Below are 19076 nucleotides of genomic sequence, written 5' to 3' on the forward strand. Positions count from 1 at the left end.
GTACATGTCAAATAGTAGTAGTGAGAAGTGGGGAGTGGTGTGGTACATGTCAAATAATAGTAGTGAGAAGTGGGGAGTGGTGTGGTACATGTCAAATAATAGTGAGAAGTGGGGAGTGGTGTGGTACATGGCAAATAATAGTAGTGAGAATTAGGGAGTGGTGTGGTACATGTCAAATAATAGTAGTGAGAAGTGGGGAGTGGTGTGGTACATGTCAAATAATAGTGAGAAGTGGGGAGTGGTGTGGTACATGTCAAATAATAGTGAGAAGTGGGGAGTGGTGTGGTACATGTCAAATAATTGTAGTGAGAAGTGGGGAGTGGTGTGGTACATGTCAAATAATAGTAGTGAGAAGTAGGGAGTGGTGTGGTACATGTCAAATAATAGTAGTGAGAAGTAGGGAGTGGTGTGGTACATGTCAAATAATAGTAGTGAGAAGTAGGGAGTGGTGTGGTACATGTCAAATAATAGTAGTGAGAAGTAGGGAGTGGTGTGGTACATGTCAAATAATAGTAGTGAGAAGTAGGGAGTGGTGTGGTACATGTCAAATAATAGTAGTGAGAAGTAGGGAGTGGTGTGGTACATGTCAAATAATAGTAGTGAGAAGTAGGGAGTGGTGTGGTACATGTCAAATAATAGTAGTGAGAAGTAGGGAGTGGTGTGGTACATGTCAAATAATAGTAGTGAGAAGTAGGGAGTGGTGTGGTACATGTCAAATAATAGTAGTGAGAAGTAGGGAGTGGTGTGGTACATGTCAAATAATAGTAGTTAGAAGTGGGGAGTGGTGTGGTACATGTCAAATAGTAGAAGTGGGGAGTGGTGTGGTACATGTCAAATAATAGTAGTGAGAAGTGGGGAGTGGTGTGGTACATGTCAAATAGTAGTAGTGAGAAGTAGGGTGTGGTGTGGTACATGTCAAATAAAAGTAGTGAGAAGTAGGGAGTGGTGTGGTACATGTCAAATAATAGAAGTGGGGAGTGGTGTGGTACATGTCAAATAATAGTAGTGAGAAGTAGGGAGTGGTGTGGTGTGGTACATGTCAAATAATAGTAGTGAGAAGTAGGGAGTGGTGTGGTACATGTCAAATAATAGTAGTGAGAAGTAGGGAGTGGTGTGGTACATGTCAAATAATAGTAGTGAGAAGTAGGGAGTGGTGTGGTACATGTCAAATAATAGTAGTTAGAAGTGGGGAGTGGTGTGGTACATGTCAAATAGTAGAAGTGGGGAGTAATGTGGTACATGTCAAATAATAATAGTGAGAAGTGGGGAGTGGTGTGGTACATGTCAAATAGTAGTAGTGAGAAGTAGGGTGTGGTGTGGTACATGTCAAATAAAAGTAGTGAGAAGTAGGGAGTGGTGTGGTACATGTCAAATAATAGTAGTGAGAAGTAGGGAGTGGTGTGGTACATGTCAAATAATAGTAGTGAGAAGTAGGGAGTGGTGTGGTACATGTCAAATAATAGTAGTGAGAAGTAGGGAGTGGTGTGGTACATGTCAAATAATAGTAGTGAGAAGTAGGGAGTGGTGTGGTACATGTCAAATAGTAGTGAGAAGTAGGGAGTGGTGTGGTACATGTCAAATAATAGTAGTTAGAAGTGGGGAGTGGTGTGGTACATGTCAAATAGTAGAAGTGGGGAGTAATGTGGTACATGTCAAATAATAGTAGTGAGTAGTGGGGAGTGGTGTGGTACATGTCAAATAGTAGTAGTGAGAAGTAGGGTGTGGTGTGGTACATGTCAAATAAAAGTAGTGAGAAGTAGGGAGTGGTGTGGTACATGTCAAATAATAGAAGTGGGGAGTGGTGTGGTACATGTCAAATAATAGTAGTGAGAAGTAGGGAGTGGTGTGGTGTGGTACATGTCAAATAATAGTAGTGAGAAGTAGGGAGTGGTGTGGTACATGTCAAATAGTAGTGAGAAGTAGGGTGTGGTACATGTCAAATAATAGTAGTGAGAAGTAGGGAGTGGTGTGGTACATGTCAAATAATAGAAGTGGGGAGTGGTGTGGTACATGTCAAATAATAGTAGTGAGAAGTGGGGAGTGGTGTGGTACATGTCAAATAATAGTAGTGAGAAGTAGGGAGTGGTGTGGTACATGTCAAATAATAGTAGTGAGAAGTAGGGAGTGGTGTGGTACATGTCAAATAGTAGTAGTGAGAAGTGGGGAGTGGTGATGTACATGTCAAGTGGTAGTAGTGAGAAGTGGGGAGTGGTGTGGTACATGTCAAATAATAGTGAAAAGTAGGGAGTGGTGTGGTACATGTCAAATAGTAGTAGTGAGAAGTAGGGAGTGGTGTGGTACATGTCAAATAGTAGTAGTGAGAAGTAGGGAGTGGTGTGGTACATGTCAAATAATAGTAGTGAGAAGTAGGGAGTGGTGTGGTACATGTCAAATAGTAGTAGTGAGAAGTGGGGAGTGGTGATGTACATGTCAAGTGGTAGTAGTGAGAAGTGGGGAGTGGTGTGGTACATGTCAAATAATAGTAGTGAAAAGTAGGGAGTGGTGTGGTACATGTCAAATAATAGTAGTGAGAAGGGAGGAGTGGTGTGGTACATGTCAAATAATAGTAGTGAGAAGTGGGGAGTGGTGTGGTACATGTCAAATAGTAGAAGTGGGGAGTAATGTGGTACATGTCAAATAATAGTAGTGAGAAGTGGGGAGTGGTGTGGTACATGTCAAATAATAGTAGTGAGAAGTAGGGAGTGGTGTGGTACATGTCAAATAATAGAAGTGGGGAGTGGTGTGGTACATGTCAAATAATAGTAGTGAGAAGTAGGGAGTGATGTGGTACATGTCAAATAATAGTAGTGAGAAGTAGGGAGTGGTGTGGTACATGTCAAATAATAGTAGTGAGAAGTAGGGAGTGGTGTGGTACATGTCAAATAATAGTAGTGAGAAGTAGGGAGTGGTGTGGTACATGTCAAATAATAGTAGTGAGAAGTAGGGAGTGGTGTGGTACATGTCAAATAATAGTAGTGAGAAGTAGGGAGTGGTGTGGTACATGTCAAATAATAGTAGTTAGAAGTGGGGAGTGGTGTGGTACATGTCAAATAGTAGAAGTGGGGAGTAATGTGGTACATGTCAAATAATAGTAGTGAGAAGGGGGGAGTGGTGTGGTACATGTCAAATAATAGTAGTGAGAAGTAGGGAGTGGTGTGGTACATGTCAAATAATAGTGAGAAGTAGGGAGTGGTGTGGTACATGTCAAATAGTAGTAGTGAGAAGTGGGGAGTGGTGATGTACATGTCAAGTGGTAGTAGTGGGGAGTGGTGTGGTACATGTCAAATAATAGTAGTGAGAAGTAGGGAGTGGTGTGGTACATGTCAAATAATAGTAGTGAGAAGTAGGGAGTGGTGTGGTACATGTCAAATAATAGTAGTGAGAAGTAGGGAGTGGTGTGGTACATGTCAAATAATAGTAGTGAGAAGTAGGGAGTGGTGTGGTACATGTCAAATAATAGTAGTGAAGTAGGGAGTGGTGTGGTACATGTCAAATAATAGAAGTGGGGAGTGGTGTGGTACATGTCAAATAATAGTAGTGAGAAGTAGGGAGTGGTGTGGTACATGTCAAATAATAGTAGTGAGAAGTAGGGAGTGGTGTGGTACATGTCAAATAATAGTAGTGAGAAGTAGGGAGTGGTGTGGTAAATGTCAAATAATAGTAGTGAGAAGTAGGGAGTGGTGTGGTACATGTCAAATAATAGTAGTTAGAAGTGGGGAGTGGTGTGGTTCATGTCAAATAATAGTGAGAAGTGGGGAGTGGTGTGGTACATGTCAAATAGTAGAAGTGGGGAGTAATGTGGTACATGTCAAATAATAGTAGTGAGAAGGGGGGAGTGGTGTGGTACATGTCAAATAATAGTAGTGAGAAGTGGGGAGTGGTGTGGTACATGTCAAATAGTAGTAGTGAAAAGTGGTGTGGTACATGTCAAATAATAGTAGTGAGAAGTAGGGAGTGGTGTGGTACATGTCAAATAATAGTAGTGAGAAGTAGGGAGTGGTGTGGTACATGTCAAATAATAGTAGTGAGAAGTAGGGAGTGGTGTGGTACATGTCAAATAATAGTAGTGAGAAGTAGGGAGTGGTGTGGTACATGTCAAATAATAGTAGTGAGAAGTAGGGAGTGGTGTGGTACATGTCAAATAATAGTAGTTAGAAGTGGGGAGTGGTGTGGTACATGTCAAATAGTAGAAGTGGGGAGTAATGTGGTACATGTCAAATAATAGTAGTGAGAAGTGGGGAGTGGTGTGGTACATGTCAAATAGTAGTAGTGAGAAGTAGGGTGTGGTGTGGTACATGTCAAATAAAAGTAGTGAGAAGTAGGGAGTGGTGTGGTACATGTCAAATAATAGAAGTGGGGAGTGGTGTGGTACATGTCAAATAATAGTAGTGAGAAGTAGGGAGTGGTGTGGTGTGGTACATGTCAAATAATAGTAGTGAGAAGTAGGGAGTGGTGTGGTACATGTCAAATAATAGTAGTGAGAAGTAGGGAGTGGTGTGGTACATGTCAAATAATAGTAGTGAGAAGAAGGGAGTGGTGTGGTACATGTCAAATAATAGTAGTTAGAAGTGGGGAGTGGTGTGGCACATGTCAAATAGTAGAAGTGGGGAGTAATGTGGTACATGTCAAATAATAGTAGTGAGAAGTGGGGAGTGGTGTGGTACATGTCAAATAGTAGTAGTGAGAAGTAGGGTGTGGTGTGGTACATGTTAAATAAAAGTAGTGAGAAGTAGGGAGTGGTGTGGTACATGTCAAATAATAGTAGTGAGAAGTAGGGAGTGGTGTGGTACATGTCAAATAATAGTAGTGAGAAGTAGGGAGTGGTGTGGTACATGTCAAATAATAGTAGTGAGAAGTAGGGAGTGGTGTGGTACATGTCAAATAATAGTAGTGAGAAGTAGGGAGTGGTGTGGTACATGTCAAATAATAGTAGTGAGAAGTAGGGAGTGGTGCGGTACATGTCAAATAATAGTAGTTAGAAGTGGGGAGTGGTGTGGTACATGTCAAATAGTAGAAGTGGGGAGTAATGTGGTACATGTCAAATAATAGTAGTGAGTAGTGGGGAGTGGTGTGGTACATGTCAAATAGTAGTAGTGAGAAGTAGGGTGTGGTGTGGTACATGTCAAATAAAAGTAGTGAGAAGTAGGGAGTGGTGTGGTACATGTCAAATAATAGAAGTGGGGAGTGGTGTGGTACATGTCAAATAATAGTAGTGAGAAGTAGGGAGTGGTGTGGTGTGGTACATGTCAAATAATAGTAGTGAGAAGTAGGGAGTGGTGTGGTACATGTCAAATAGTAGTGAGAAGTAGGGTGTGGTGTGGTACATGTCAAATAATAGTAGTGAGAAGTAGGGAGTGGTGTGGTACATGTCAAATAATAGAAGTGGGGAGTGGTGTGGTACATGTCAAATAATAGTAGTGAGAAGTGGGGAGTGGTGTGGTACATGTCAAATAATAGTAGTGAGAAGTAGGGAGTGGTGTGGTACATGTCAAATAATAGTAGTGAGAAGTAGGGAGTGGTGTGGTACATGTCAAATAGTAGTAGTGGGGAGTGGTGTGGTACATGTCAAATAATAGTAGTGAAAAGTAGGGAGTGGTGTGGTTCATGTCAAATAGTAGTAGTGAGAAGTAGGGAGTGGTGTGGTACATGTCAAATAGTAGTAGTGAGAAGTAGGGAGTGGTGTGGTACATGTCAAATAATAGTAGTGAGAAGTAGGGAGTGGTGTGGTACATGTCAAATAGTAGTAGTGAGAAGTGGGGAGTGGTGATGTACATGTCAAGTGGTAGTAGTGAGAAGTGGGGAGTGGTGTGGTACATGTCAAATAATAGTAGTGAGAAGTAGGGAGTGGTGTGGTACATGTCAAATAATAGTAGTGAGAAGGGGGGAGTGGTGTGGTACATGTCAAATAATAGTAGTGAGAAGTGGGGAGTGGTGTGGTACATGTCAAATAGTAGAAGTGGGGAGTAATGTGGTACATGTCAAATAATAGTAGTGAGAAGTGGGGAGTGGTGTGGTACATGTCAAATAATAGTAGTGAGAAGTAGGGAGTGGTGTGGTACATGTCAAATAATAGAAGTGGGGAGTGGTGTGGTACATGTCAAATAATAGTAGTGAGAAGTAGGGAGTGGTGTGGTACATGTCAAATAATAGTAGTGAGAAGTAGGGAGTGGTGTGGTACATGTCAAATAATAGTAGTGAGAAGTAGGGAGTGGTGTGGTACATGTCAAATAATAGTAGTGAGAAGTAGGGAGTGGTGTGGTACATGTCAAATAGTAGTAGTGAGAAGTAGGGAGTGGAGTGGTACATGTCAAATAATAGTAGTGAGAAGTAGGGAGTGGTGTGGTACATGTCAAATAATAGTAGTTAGAAGTGGGGAGTGGTGTGGTACATGTCAAATAGTAGAAGTGGGGAGTAATGTGGTACATGTCAAATAATAGTAGTGAGAAGGGGGGAGTGGTGTGGTACATGTCAAATAATAGTAGTGAGAAGTAGGGAGTGGTGTGGTACATGTCAAATAGTAGTAGTGAGAAGTGGGGAGTGGTGATGTACATGTCAAGTGGTAGTAGTGGGGAGTGGTGTGGTACATGTCAAATAATAGTAGTGAGAAGTAGGGAGTGGTGTGGTACATGTCAAATAATAGTAGTGAGAAGTAGGGAGTGGTGTGGTACATGTCAAATAATAGTAGTGAGAAGTAGGGAGTGGTGTGGTACATGTCAAATAATAGTAGTGAGAAGTAGGGAGTGGTGTGGTACATGTCAAATAATAGTAGTGAGAAGTAGGGAGTGGTGTGGTACATGTCAAATAATAGAAGTGGGGAGTGGTGTGGTACATGTCAAATAATAGTAGTGAGAAGTAGGGAGTGGTGTGGTACATGTCAAATAATAGTAGTGAGAAGTAGGGAGTGGTGTGGTACATGTCAAATAATAGTAGTGAGAAGTAGGGAGTGGTGTGGTACATGTCAAATAATAGTAGTGAGAAGTAGGGAGTGGTGTGGTACATGTCAAATAATAGTAGTTAGAAGTGGGGAGTGGTGTGGTTCATGTCAATAGTGAGAAGTGGGGAGTGGTGTGGTACATGTCAAATAGTAGAAGTGGGGAGTAATGTGGTACATGTCAAATAATAGTAGTGAGAAGGGGGGAGTGGTGTGGTACATGTCAAATAATAGTAGTGAGAAGTGGGGAGTGGTGTGGTACATGTCAAATAGTAGTAGTGAAAAGTGGTGTGGTACATGTCAAATAATAGTAGTGAGAAGTAGGGAGTGGTGTGGTACATGTCAAATAATAGTAGTGAGAAGTGGGGAGTGGTGTGGTACATGTCAAATAGTAGAAGTGGGGAGTAATGTGGGACATGTCAAATAATAGTAGTGAGAAGGGGGGGTGGTGTGGTACATGTCAAATAATAGTACTGAGAAGTGGGGAGTGGTGTGGTACATGTCAAATAGTAGAAGTGGGGAGTAATGTGGTACATGTCAAATAATAGTAGTGAGAAGGGGGGAGTGGTGTGGTACATGTCAAATAATAGTAGTGAGAAGTGGGGAGTGGTGTGGTACATGTCAAATAGTAGTAGTGAGAAGTGGGGAGTGGTGTGGTACATGTCAAATAATAGTAGTGAGAAGTAGGGAGTGGTGTGGTACATGTCAAATAATAGTAGTGAGAAGTGGGGAGTGGTGTGGTACATGTCAAATAATAGTAGTGAGAAGTAGGGAGTGGTGTGGTACATGTCAAATAATAGTAGTGAGAAGTGGGGAGTGGTGTGGTACATGTCAAATAATAGTAGTGAGAAGTAGGGAGTGGTGTGGTACATGTCAAATAATAGTAGTGAGAAGTAGGGAGTGGTGTGGTACATGTCAAATAATAGTAGTGAGAAGTGGGGAGTGGTGTGGTACATGTCAAATAATAGTAGTGAGAAGTAGGGAGTGGTGTGGTACATGTCAAATAATAGTAGTGAGAAGTAGGGAGTGGTGTGGTACATGTCAAATAGTAGTAGTGAGAAGTGGGGAGTGGTGATGTACATGTCAAGTGGTAGTAGTGGGGAGTGGTGTGGTACATGTCAAATAATAGTAGTGAGAAGTAGGGAGTGGTGTGGTACATGTCAAATAATAGTAGTGAGAAGTAGGGAGTGGTGTGGTACATGTCAAATAATAGTAGTGAGAAGTAGGGAGTGGTGTGGTACATGTCAAATAATAGTAGTGAGAAGTAGGGAGTGGTGTGGTACATGTCAAATAATAGTAGTGAGAAGTAGGGAGTGGTGTGGTACATGTCAAATAATAGAAGTGGGGAGTGGTGTGGTACATGTCAAATAATAGTAGTGAGAAGTAGGGAGTGGTGTGGTACATGTCAAATAATAGTAGTGAGAAGTAGGGAGTGGTGTGGTACATGTCAAATAATAGTAGTGAGAAGTAGGGAGTGGTGTGGTACATGTCAAATAATAGTAGTGAGAAGTAGGGAGTGGTGTGGTACATGTCAAATAATAGTAGTTAGAAGTGGGGAGTGGTGTGGTTCATGTCAATAGTGAGAAGTGGGGAGTGGTGTGGTACATGTCAAATAGTAGAAGTGGGGAGTAATGTGGTACATGTCAAATAATAGTAGTGAGAAGGGGGGAGTGGTGTGGTACATGTCAAATAATAGTAGTGAGAAGTGGGGAGTGGTGTGGTACATGTCAAATAGTAGTAGTGAAAAGTGGTGTGGTACATGTCAAATAATAGTAGTGAGAAGTAGGGAGTGGTGTGGTACATGTCAAATAATAGTAGTGAGAAGTGGGGAGTGGTGTGGTACATGTCAAATAGTAGAAGTGGGGAGTAATGTGGGACATGTCAAATAATAGTAGTGAGAAGGGGGGAGTGGTGTGGTACATGTCAAATAATAGTAGTGAGAAGTGGGGAGTGGTGTGGTACATGTCAAATAGTAGTAGTGAGAAGTGGGGAGTGGTGTGGTACATGTCAAATAATAGTAGTGAGAAGTAGGGAGTGGTGTGGTACATGTCAAATAATAGTAGTGAGAAGTGGGGAGTGGTGTGGTACATGTCAAATAATAGTAGTGAGAAGTAGGGAGTGGTGTGGTACATGTCAAATAATAGTAGTGAGAAGTAGGGAGTGGTGTGGTACATGTCAAATAATAGTAGTGAGAAGTGGGGAGTGGTGTGGTACATGTCAAATAATAGTAGTGAGAAGTGGGGAGTGGTGTGGTACATGTCAAATAATAGTAGTGAGAAGTAGGGAGTGGTGTGGTACATGTCAAATAATAGTAGTGAGAAGTAGGGAGTGGTGTGGTACATGTCAAATAATAGTAGTGAGAAGTGGGGAGTGGTGTGGTACATGTCAAATAATAGTAGTGAGAAGTGGGGAGTGGTGTGGTACATGTCAAATAATAGTAGTGAGAAGTAGGGAGTGGTGTGGTACATGTCAAATAATAGTAGTGAGAAGTAGGGAGTGGTGTGGTACATGTCAAATAATAGTAGTGAGAAGTGGGGAGTGGTGTGGTACATGTCAAATAATAGTAGTGAGAAGTGTGAAGAGTCCATCCCTTCCAGGTGGTCTCCCGCAGTAACCATTGTGTCCAGCAGGGGGCGGCAAGGAAGAGGTCTTCCCTCAGGAAGGTCCTGACAAACCAAAGCAGCTGAAGTTCCCCAACCAGGTCTACATCCACCTACCTCTGTGGCGGGACGAGCTGGCAGACGCCCCCACATCTCCGGGCCAGACGGAGAGTTCTGACGAGCCCTACACCACCACCTCCACCTCCTCCGCCTCCACCACCCCGCAGCTCACCCCCACCAACAGCCTGAAGAGGGCGTCGGCGCGCCGCAAGACCGACTCGGTGTTGTACGTGTGCGGCTCGCTGCTGGCGTCCGTGGTGCTGGGCTGCGACGTCAGGGAGGCGCTGAAGAACGCCGAGGACGCTGAGCCGCCGCGGGAGGAGAAGGAGAAGAAGCGCAAGGAGGGATTGTTTCAGCGCGCCACCAGGTTCCGACGCAGCACCTCCCCGCCCGGTGGTCGCCCTCGCAAGGAGGAGGCCTCCCCTAGCCCCGCCCCCAACCTCAATCTGCTCTCCATGTCGGCCATCGTGGAGTGCCAGTCCACCAGGTGTCTCCTGCAGTCCCAGGCTGAGGCCTCGCAGTCCAAACCCCCCAAGATGGAGCCCACGGCTTCTGGTCATCCCGGCCAGCTCCCAAGCCCCGCCCCTGACGCCAACCAGGTGACCAACCACAACACAGGAACACGCCTGCGCAGGAAGAAATACAGCATCAACCACGACAGTGAGTACCAGAGAAGACACTACAGTGTAGTATACCTAAGTATTCATCAAGTACCAACATAATGAGAACATTAAATACAGTAGTGTAGTAGACCTAAATATTCATTAAGTACCACCATAATGACAACATTAAATACAGTAGTGTAGTAAATCTAAGTACTCAAGTACCACCAAAATGACAACATTAGTACAGTAGTGTAGTAGACCTAATTATTCATTAAGTACCACCATAATGACATTAGTACAGTAGTGTAGTAGACCTAAGTATTCATTAAGTACCAACATAATGACAACAATACAGTAATGTAGTAGACCTAAGTATTAATCAAGTACCACCATAATGAGTACATTAATACAGTAGTGTAGTAGACCTAAGTATTCATCAAGTACCAACAGAATGACTACATTAGTACAGTAGTGTAGTAGAAATAAGTACCAGTTTAAAACAAGCCTGTATCTGATATTTACAGTGTTTGAAGAGTCACACTGTGTGTGAATGGTGTCCCACTAGATGGACAGTTCAACAATCACTGCTAACGTCCTCCTACTTCCGTCTGTTGGCAGCTAACTCCGCCCCCAGCCTGCCTCCACCCAGCGTGCACAAGAAGGACTGCTGCAGCAGACCTGGCCAGCAGGTGTCCTTCAGGGCCAAGTCCCACACCTGGGCTCTGCTGCGAGGACACAAGAGTTACTCCCTGGGTCACTACTCCGGGGAGAAGGCGGCGCAGAACCTCAACGTGGTGTTGTCCTCCACCCAGGTGGGCGTGGCCTGCTCGCTGCTGGACATGGACGCCGAGGGCCAGAAGCACGACTGCACCGTGCCACTGTGTCGCATCCAGAGCTCACCTGGGCGGGCCTCCGTCTTTGAGCTGGAGAAGAACTTCCTCTCCTAGCCCACCAGGTGCACCACCCACCTGAGGAGGTTCTTCAAGGTGCACCACCCACCTGAGGAGGTTCTTCAAGGTGCACCGCCCACCTGAGGAGGTTCTTCAAGGTGCACCGCCCACCTGAGGAGGTTCTTTAAGGTGTACCGCCCACCTGAGGAGGTTCTTCAAGGTGCACCGCCCACCTGAGGAGGTTCTTTAAGGTGTACCGCCCACCTGAGGAGGTTCTTCAAGGTGCACCACCCACCTGAGGAGGTTCTTCACGGTGCACCACCCACCTGAGGAGGTTCTTCAAGGTGCACCACCCACCTGAGGAGGTTCTTCACGGTGCACCACCCACCTGAGGAGGTTCTTCAAGATGCACCACCCACCTGAGGAGGTTCTTCAAGGTGCACCACCCACCTGAGGAGGTTCTTCAAGGTGCACCACCCACCTGAGGAGGTTCTTCAAGGTGCACCACCCACCTGAGGAGGTTCCACAAAGTCTTCCTTCTAGAACCTGATGACGTAGCCTGCATACAAAGTCTCATGAGTGGTTCCTCAAGGTGCTCACTGAGGCCTCCTAGCGGTCTCCTGGTGTCAGTGCAGCAAATGTGAAAAGTACTTTTTGTGTATTTGATATTTTTCTAGAGAGAATTGAAGACATTCCACAGGAAGGTCCACACCTTGGAGAACACCAAGCAGACCTTTCTAATGTGCTGTGAATATTTAGTCCTGTCATGCTGCTCCCCCTCTTTCCTAGTGGAGATGTGACACACCTGCAGCTTGAAGAAGGTTCTCCTAGTGGAGATGTGACACACCTGCAGCTTGAAGAAGGTTCTCCTAGTGGAGATGTGACACGCCTGCAGCTTGAAGAAGGTTCTCCTAGTGGAGATGTGACACACCTGCAGCTGGAAGAAGGTTCTCCTAGTGGAGATGTGACACACCTGCAGCTGGAAGAAGGTTCTCCTAGTGGAGATGTGACACACCTGCAGCTGGAAGAAGGTTCTCCTAGTGGAGATGTGACACACCTGCAGCTGGAAGAAGGTTCTCCTAGTGGAGATGTGACACACCTGCAGCTGGAAGGTTCTCCTAGTGGAGATGTGACACACCTGCAGCTGGAAGAAGGTTCTCCTAGTGGAGATGTGACACACCTGCAGCTGGAAGAAGGTTCTCCTAGTGGAGATGTGACACACCTGCAGCTGGAAGAAGGTTCTCCTAGTGGAGATGTGACACACCTGCAGCTGGAAGAAGGTTCTCCTAGTGGAGATGTGACACACCTGCAGCTTGAAGAAGGTTCTCCTAGTGGAGATGTGACACACCTGCAGCTGGAAGAAGGTTCTCTTAGTGGAGATGTGACACACCTGCAGCTTGAAGAAGGTTCTCCTAGTGGAGATGTGACACACCTGCAGCTTGAAGAAGGTTCTCCTAGTGGAGATGTGACTCACCTGCAGCTGGAAGAAGGTTCTCCTAGTGGAGATGTGACACACCTGCAGCTTGAAGAAGGTTTTCCTAGTGGAGATGTGACACACCTGCAGCTTGAAGAAGGTTCTCCTAGTGGAGATGTGACACACCTGCAGCTTGAAGAAGGTTCTCCTAGTGGAGATGTGACTCACCTGCAGCTGGAAGAAGGTTCTCCTAGTGGAGATGTGACACACCTGCAGCTTGAAGAAGGTTCTCCTAGTGGAGATGTGACTCACCTGCAGCTGGAAGAAGGTTCTCCTAGTGGAGATGTGACACACCTGCAGCTTGAAGAAGGTTCTCCTAGTGGAGATGTGACACACCTGCAGCTGGAAGAAGGTTCTCCTAGTGGAGATGTGACACACCTGCAGCTGGAAGAAGGTTCTCCTAGTGGAGATGTGACACACCTGCAGCTTGAAGAAGGTTCTCCTAGTGGAGATGTGACACACCTGCAGCTGGAAGAAGGTTCTCTTAGTGGAGATGTGACACACCTGCAGCTTGAAGAAGGTTCTCCTAGTGGAGATGTGACACACCTGCAGCTTGAAGAAGGTTCTCCTAGTGGAGATGTGACTCACCTGCAGCTGGAAGAAGGTTCTCCTAGTGGAGATGTGACACACCTGCAGCTTGAAGAAGGTTTTCCTAGTGGAGATGTGACACACCTGCAGCTTGAAGAAGGTTCTCCTAGTGGAGATGTGACACACCTGCAGCTTGAAGAAGGTTCTCCTAGTGGAGATGTGACTCACCTGCAGCTGGAAGAAGGTTCTCCTAGTGGAGATGTGACACACCTGCAGCTTGAAGAAGGTTCTCCTAGTGGAGATGTGACTCACCTGCAGCTGGAAGAAGGTTCTCCTAGTGGAGATGTGACACACCTGCAGCTTGAAGAAGGTTCTCCTAGTGGAGATGTGACACACCTGCAGCTTGAAGAAGGTTCTCCTAGTGGAGATGTGACACACCTGCAGCTGGAAGAAGGTTCTCCTAGTGGAGAAGTGACTCACCTGCAGCTGGAAGAAGGTTCTCCTAGTGGAGATGTGACACACCTGCAGCTTGAAGAAGGTTCTCCTAGTGGAGATGTGACACACCTGCAGCTGGAAGAAGGTTCTCCTAGTGGAGATGTGACACACCTGCAGCTGGAAGAAAGTTCTCCTAGTGGAGATGTGACACACCTGCAGCTTGAAGAAGGTTCTCCTAGTGGAGATGTGACACACCTGCAGCTGGAAGAAGGTTCTCCTAGTGGAGATGTGACACACCTGCAGCTTGAAGAAGGTTCTCCTAGTGGAGATGTGACACACCTGCAGCTGGAAGAAGGTTCTCCTAGTGGAGATGTGACACACCTGCAGCTGGAAGAAGGTCCTCCTAGTGGAGATGTGACACACCTGCAGCTGGAAGAAGGTTCTCCTAGTGGAGATGTGACACACCTGCAGCTTGAAGAAGGTTCTCCTAGTGGAGATGTGACACACCTGCAGCTGGAAGAAGGTTCTCCTAGTGGAGATGTGACACACCTGCAGCTGGAAGAAGGTCCTCCTAGTGGAGATGTGACACACCTGCAGCTGGAAGAAGGTTCTCCTAGTGGAGATGTGACACACTTGCAGCTTGACGAAGGTTCTCCTAGTGGAGATGTGACACACCTGCAGCTTGAAGAAGGTTCTCCTAGTGGAGATGTGACACACCTGCAGCTGGAAGAAGGTCCTCCTAGTGGAGATGTGACACACCTGCAGCTTGAAGAAGGTTCTCCTAGTGGAGATGTGACACACCTGCAGCTTGACGAAGGTTCTCCTAGTGGAGATGTGACACACCTGCAGCTTGAAGAAGGTTCTCCTAGTGGAGATGTGACACACCTGCAGCTTGAAGAAGGTTCTCCTAGTGGAGATGTGACACACCTGCAGCTTGAAGAAGTCCAACAAGTCAATGAAACAAGAAAGAAAAGAATGACTTAGATTTTATTTTGATGACTTTTCCCAACTGAAGAATCATGTGACTGCAGACAACATTATCACTGCAACCTGATTGGTGCTTAGTTACCACACACACACACACACACACACACACACACACACACACACAGAGTGAAATCCCAAACGTTGTAAATAGCAGTAGTGTGTTTGGGAAACGTCAAGCAGTGGTCAGGGGGAGTGTCCCAGCGGGACTTGAACCCGCGCAGCAACACAATGAAACAACTGAAACATTCCACAGTGGACATTTTATTATTCATGTCAGCTTTGGTCTGCACCACCTGTCAGGAGATCATCATCACTAACTGGAGGCTGCACTGGAAGCACCAAAACACAAGCAGCTGCTACTTCACCTACTTCCTCCACCTACTTACTTTACTTCACCTTCTTCCTCCACCTACTTACTCTACTTCACCTCCTTCGTCCACCTACTTACTCTACTTCACCTCCTTCCTCCACCTACTTACTCTACTTCACCTCCTTCCTCCACCTACTTACTCTACTTCACCTCCTTCCTCCACCTACTTACTCTACTTCACCTCCTTCCTCCACCTACTTACTCTACTTCACCTTCTTCCTCCACCTACTTACTCTACTTCACCTCCTTCCTCCACCTACTTACTCTACTTCACCTCCTTCCTCCACCTACTTACTCTACTTCACCTCCTTCCTCCACCTACTTACTCTACTTCACCTCCTTCCTCCACCTACTTACTCTACTTCACCTCCTTCCTCCACCTACTTACTCTACTTCACCTTCTTCCTCCACCTACTTACTCTACTTCACCTTCTTCCTCCACCTACTTACTCTACTTCTCCTTCTTCCTCCACCTACTTACTCTACTTCACCTTCTTCCTCCACCTACTTACTCTACTTCACCTTCTTCCTCCACCTTCTTCCTCCACCTACTTACTCTACTTCACCTCCTTCCTCCACTTCACCTACTTACTCTACTTCACCTTCTTCCTCCACCTACTTACTCCACTTCACCTTCTTCCTCCACCTACTTACTCTACTTCACCTTCTTCCTCCACCTACTTCCTCTACTTCACCTTCTTCCTCCACCTACTTACTCTACTTCACCTTCTTCCTCCACCTACTTACTCTACTTCACCTTCTTCCTCCACCTACTTACTCTACTTCACCTCCTTCCTCCACTTCACCTACTTACTCTACTTCACCTTCTTCCTCCACCTACTTACTCCACTTCACCTTCTTCCTCCACCTACTTACTCTACTTCACCTTCTTCCTCCACCTACTTACTCTACTTCACCTTCTTCCTCCACCTACTTACTCTACTTCACCTTTTTCCTCCACCTACTTACTCTACTTCACCTTCTTCCTCCACCTACTTACTCTACTTCACCTCCTTCCTCCACTTCACCTACTTACTCTACTTCACCTTCTTCCTCCACCTACTTACTCTACTTCACCTTTTTCCTCCACCAACTTACTCTACTTCACCTTCTTCCTCCACCTACTTACTCTACTTCACCTTCTTCCGCCACGTACTTACTCTACTTCACATCCTTCCTCCACCAACTTACTCTACTTCACCTTCTTCCTCCACCTACTTACTCTACTTCACCTTCTTCCGCCACGTACTTACTCTACTTCACATCCTTCCTCCACCTACTTACTCTACTTCACCTTCTTCCTCCACCTACTTACTCTACTTCACCTTCTTCCTCCACCTACTTACTCTACTTCACCTCCTTCCTCCACTTCACCTACTTACTCTACTTCACCTTCTTCCTCCACCTACTTACTCTACTTCACCTTCTTCCTCCACCTACTTACTCTACTTCACCTTCTTCCGCCACCTACTTACTCTACTTCACCTCCTTCCTCCACCTACTTACTCTACTTCACATCCTTCCTCCACTTCACCTACTTACTCTACTTCACATCCTTCCTCCACTTCACCTTCTTCCTCCACCTACTTACTCTACTTCACCTTCTTCCTCCACCTACTTACTCTACTTCACCTACTTACTCTACTTCACCTTCTTCCTCCACCTACTTACTCTACTTCACCTTCTTCCTCCACCTACTTACTCTACTTCACCTTCTTCCGCCACGTACTTACTCTACTTCACATCCTTCCTCCACCTACTTACTCTACTTCACCTTCTTCCTCCACCTACTTACTCTACTTCACCTTCTTCCTCCACCTACTTACTCTACTTCACCTCCTTCCTCCACTTCACCTACTTACTCTACTTCACCTTCTTCCTCCACCTACTTACTCTACTTCACCTTCTTCCTCCACCTACTTACTCTACTTCACCTTCTTCCGCCACCTACTTACTCTACTTCACATCCTTCCTCCACCTACTTACTCTACTTCACCTTCTTCCTCCACCTACTTACTCTACTTCACCTTCTTCCTCCACCTACTTACTCTACTTCACCTCCTTCCTCCACTTCACCTACTTACTCTACTTCACCTTCTTCCTCCACCTACTTACTCTACTTCACCTTCTTCCTCCACCTACTTACTCTACTTCACCTTCTTCCGCCACCTACTTACTCTACTTCACCTCCTTCCTCCACCTACTTACTCTACTTCACATCCTTCCTCCACTTCACCTACTTACTCTACTTCACATCCTTCCTCCACTTCACCTTCTTCCTCCACCTACTTACTCTACTTCACCTTCTTCCTCCACCTACTTACTCTACTTCACCTACTTACTCTACTTCACCTTCTTCCTCCACCTACTTACTCTACTTCACCTTCTTCCTCCACCTACTTACTCTACTTCACCTTCTTCCGCCACGTACTTACTCTACTTCACATCCTTCCTCCACCTACTTACTCTACTTCACCTTCTTCCTCCACCTACTTACTCTACTTCACCTTCTTCCTCCACCTACTTACTCTACTTCACCTCCTTCCTCCACTTCACCTACTTACTCTACTTCACCTTCTTCCTCCACCTACTTACTCTACTTCACCTTCTTCCTCCACCTACTTACTCTACTTCACCTCCTTCCTCCACTTCACCTACTTACTCTACTTCACCTTCTTCCTCCACCTACTTACTCTACTTCACCTTCTTCCTCCACCTACTTACTCTACTTCACCTTCTTCCGCCACCTACTTACTCTACTTCACCTCCTTCCTCCACCTACTTACTCTACTTCACATCCTTCCTCCACTTCACCTACTTACTCTACTTCACATCCTTCCTCCACTTCACCTTCTTCCTCCACCTACTTACTCTACTTCACCTTCTTCCTCCACCTACTTACTCTACTTCACCTACTTACTCTACTTCACCTTCTTCCTCCACCTACTTACTCTACTTCACCTTCTTCCTCCACCTACTTACTCTACTTCACCTTCTTCCTCCACCTACTTACTCTACTTCACTTCCTTCCTCTACTTCACCTCCTTCCTCTACTTCACCTACTTACTTTACTTCACCTACTTCCTCCACCTACTTCCTCTATTTCACCTACTTCACCTTCTTCCTCTACTTCTTCTATTTCCCCTACTTCCTGTACGTCACCTCTTTCCTGTGCTTCACCTACTTCCTGTGTAGTCATCAGTGTATACTTCCTGTTTGCTGCGTAGTCATCAGTGTATACTTCCTGTTTGCTGCGTAGTCATCAGTGTATACTTCCTGTTTGCTGCGTAGTCATCAGTGTATACTTCCTGTTTGCTGCGTAGTCATCAGTGTATACTTCCTGTTTGCTGCGTAGTCATCAGTGTATACTTCCTGTTTGCTGCGTAGTCATCAGTGTATACTTCCTGTTTGCTGCGTAGTCATCAGTGTAGAAGTAGCAAGACTGAGTGACGTTGGGGACGACACCAGCTACACTTTTAAAGAAGTGACTGTTTTTTATTATTATTATTATTATTATTATTACAGTATTCCACTGCCTGATTGATCAAATGTATCAACATTTTTTGAATAAAGTCTAAATTAAGACTTGATATTTTCTTTTTTTTAGACATTTCATATATTTGTAAGAATATCAATCAGAGCATTATATACACAGGTGCATATGTCGATATACATACACACTCATATATATATATAGGGGTGTGGGAAAATATCAATTCGAATTTGAATCCCGATTGTCACGTTCTGCAATCCGGAATAGATTCTATTTTTTTTGAATATCGATTTTTTTTTTTAATCAATCCAACAAACCACTACACAGCAATACCATAACAATGCAATCCAATTCCGAAACCAAACCTGACCCAGCAACACTCAGAACTGCAATAAACAGAGCAATTGAGAGGAGACACAAACACCACACAGAACAAACCAAAAGTAGTGAAACAAAAATGATTATCAACATAATTATCAATATTAGTTATAATTTCAGCATAGCAGTGATTAAAAATCCCTCATTGACATTATCATTAGACATTTATAAAAATAATAATAGTGTCACAGTGGCTTACACTTGCATGGCATCTCATAAGCTTGACAACACACTGTGTCCAATGTTTTCACAAAGATAAAATAAGTCATATTTTCGGTTCGTTTAATACTTAAAACAAATTTACATTATTGCAATCAGTTGATAA

General features: G+C 44.9%; 1 protein-coding gene across 2 annotated transcripts in view; it reads left to right on the forward strand.

Annotated features, from left to right (window-relative positions):
• The window catches only part of map3k21 (mitogen-activated protein kinase kinase kinase 21), a 52433-nt gene extending 40490 nt beyond the window's left edge, over positions 1–11943 (forward strand). Inside the window, exons 9-10 of one of the 2 annotated variants that reach the window (XM_061911648.1) lie at positions 9559–10251; positions 10815–11943. In XM_061911648.1, the coding sequence (XP_061767632.1) occupies positions 9559–10251; positions 10815–11143 (1022 nt within the window). In that variant the 3' untranslated portion in view covers positions 11144–11943. The remainder of the gene's footprint in view (positions 1–9558; positions 10252–10814) is intronic. The other variant, XM_061911650.1, reaches the window with a different exon arrangement.
• The last annotated feature ends 7133 nt before the right edge of the window (positions 11944–19076 follow it).

The sequence above is a fragment of the Nerophis ophidion genome, linkage group LG09 (genome assembly GCF_033978795.1).
Source record: "Nerophis ophidion isolate RoL-2023_Sa linkage group LG09, RoL_Noph_v1.0, whole genome shotgun sequence".
Lineage (NCBI taxonomy): Eukaryota > Metazoa > Chordata > Actinopteri > Syngnathiformes > Syngnathidae > Nerophis > Nerophis ophidion.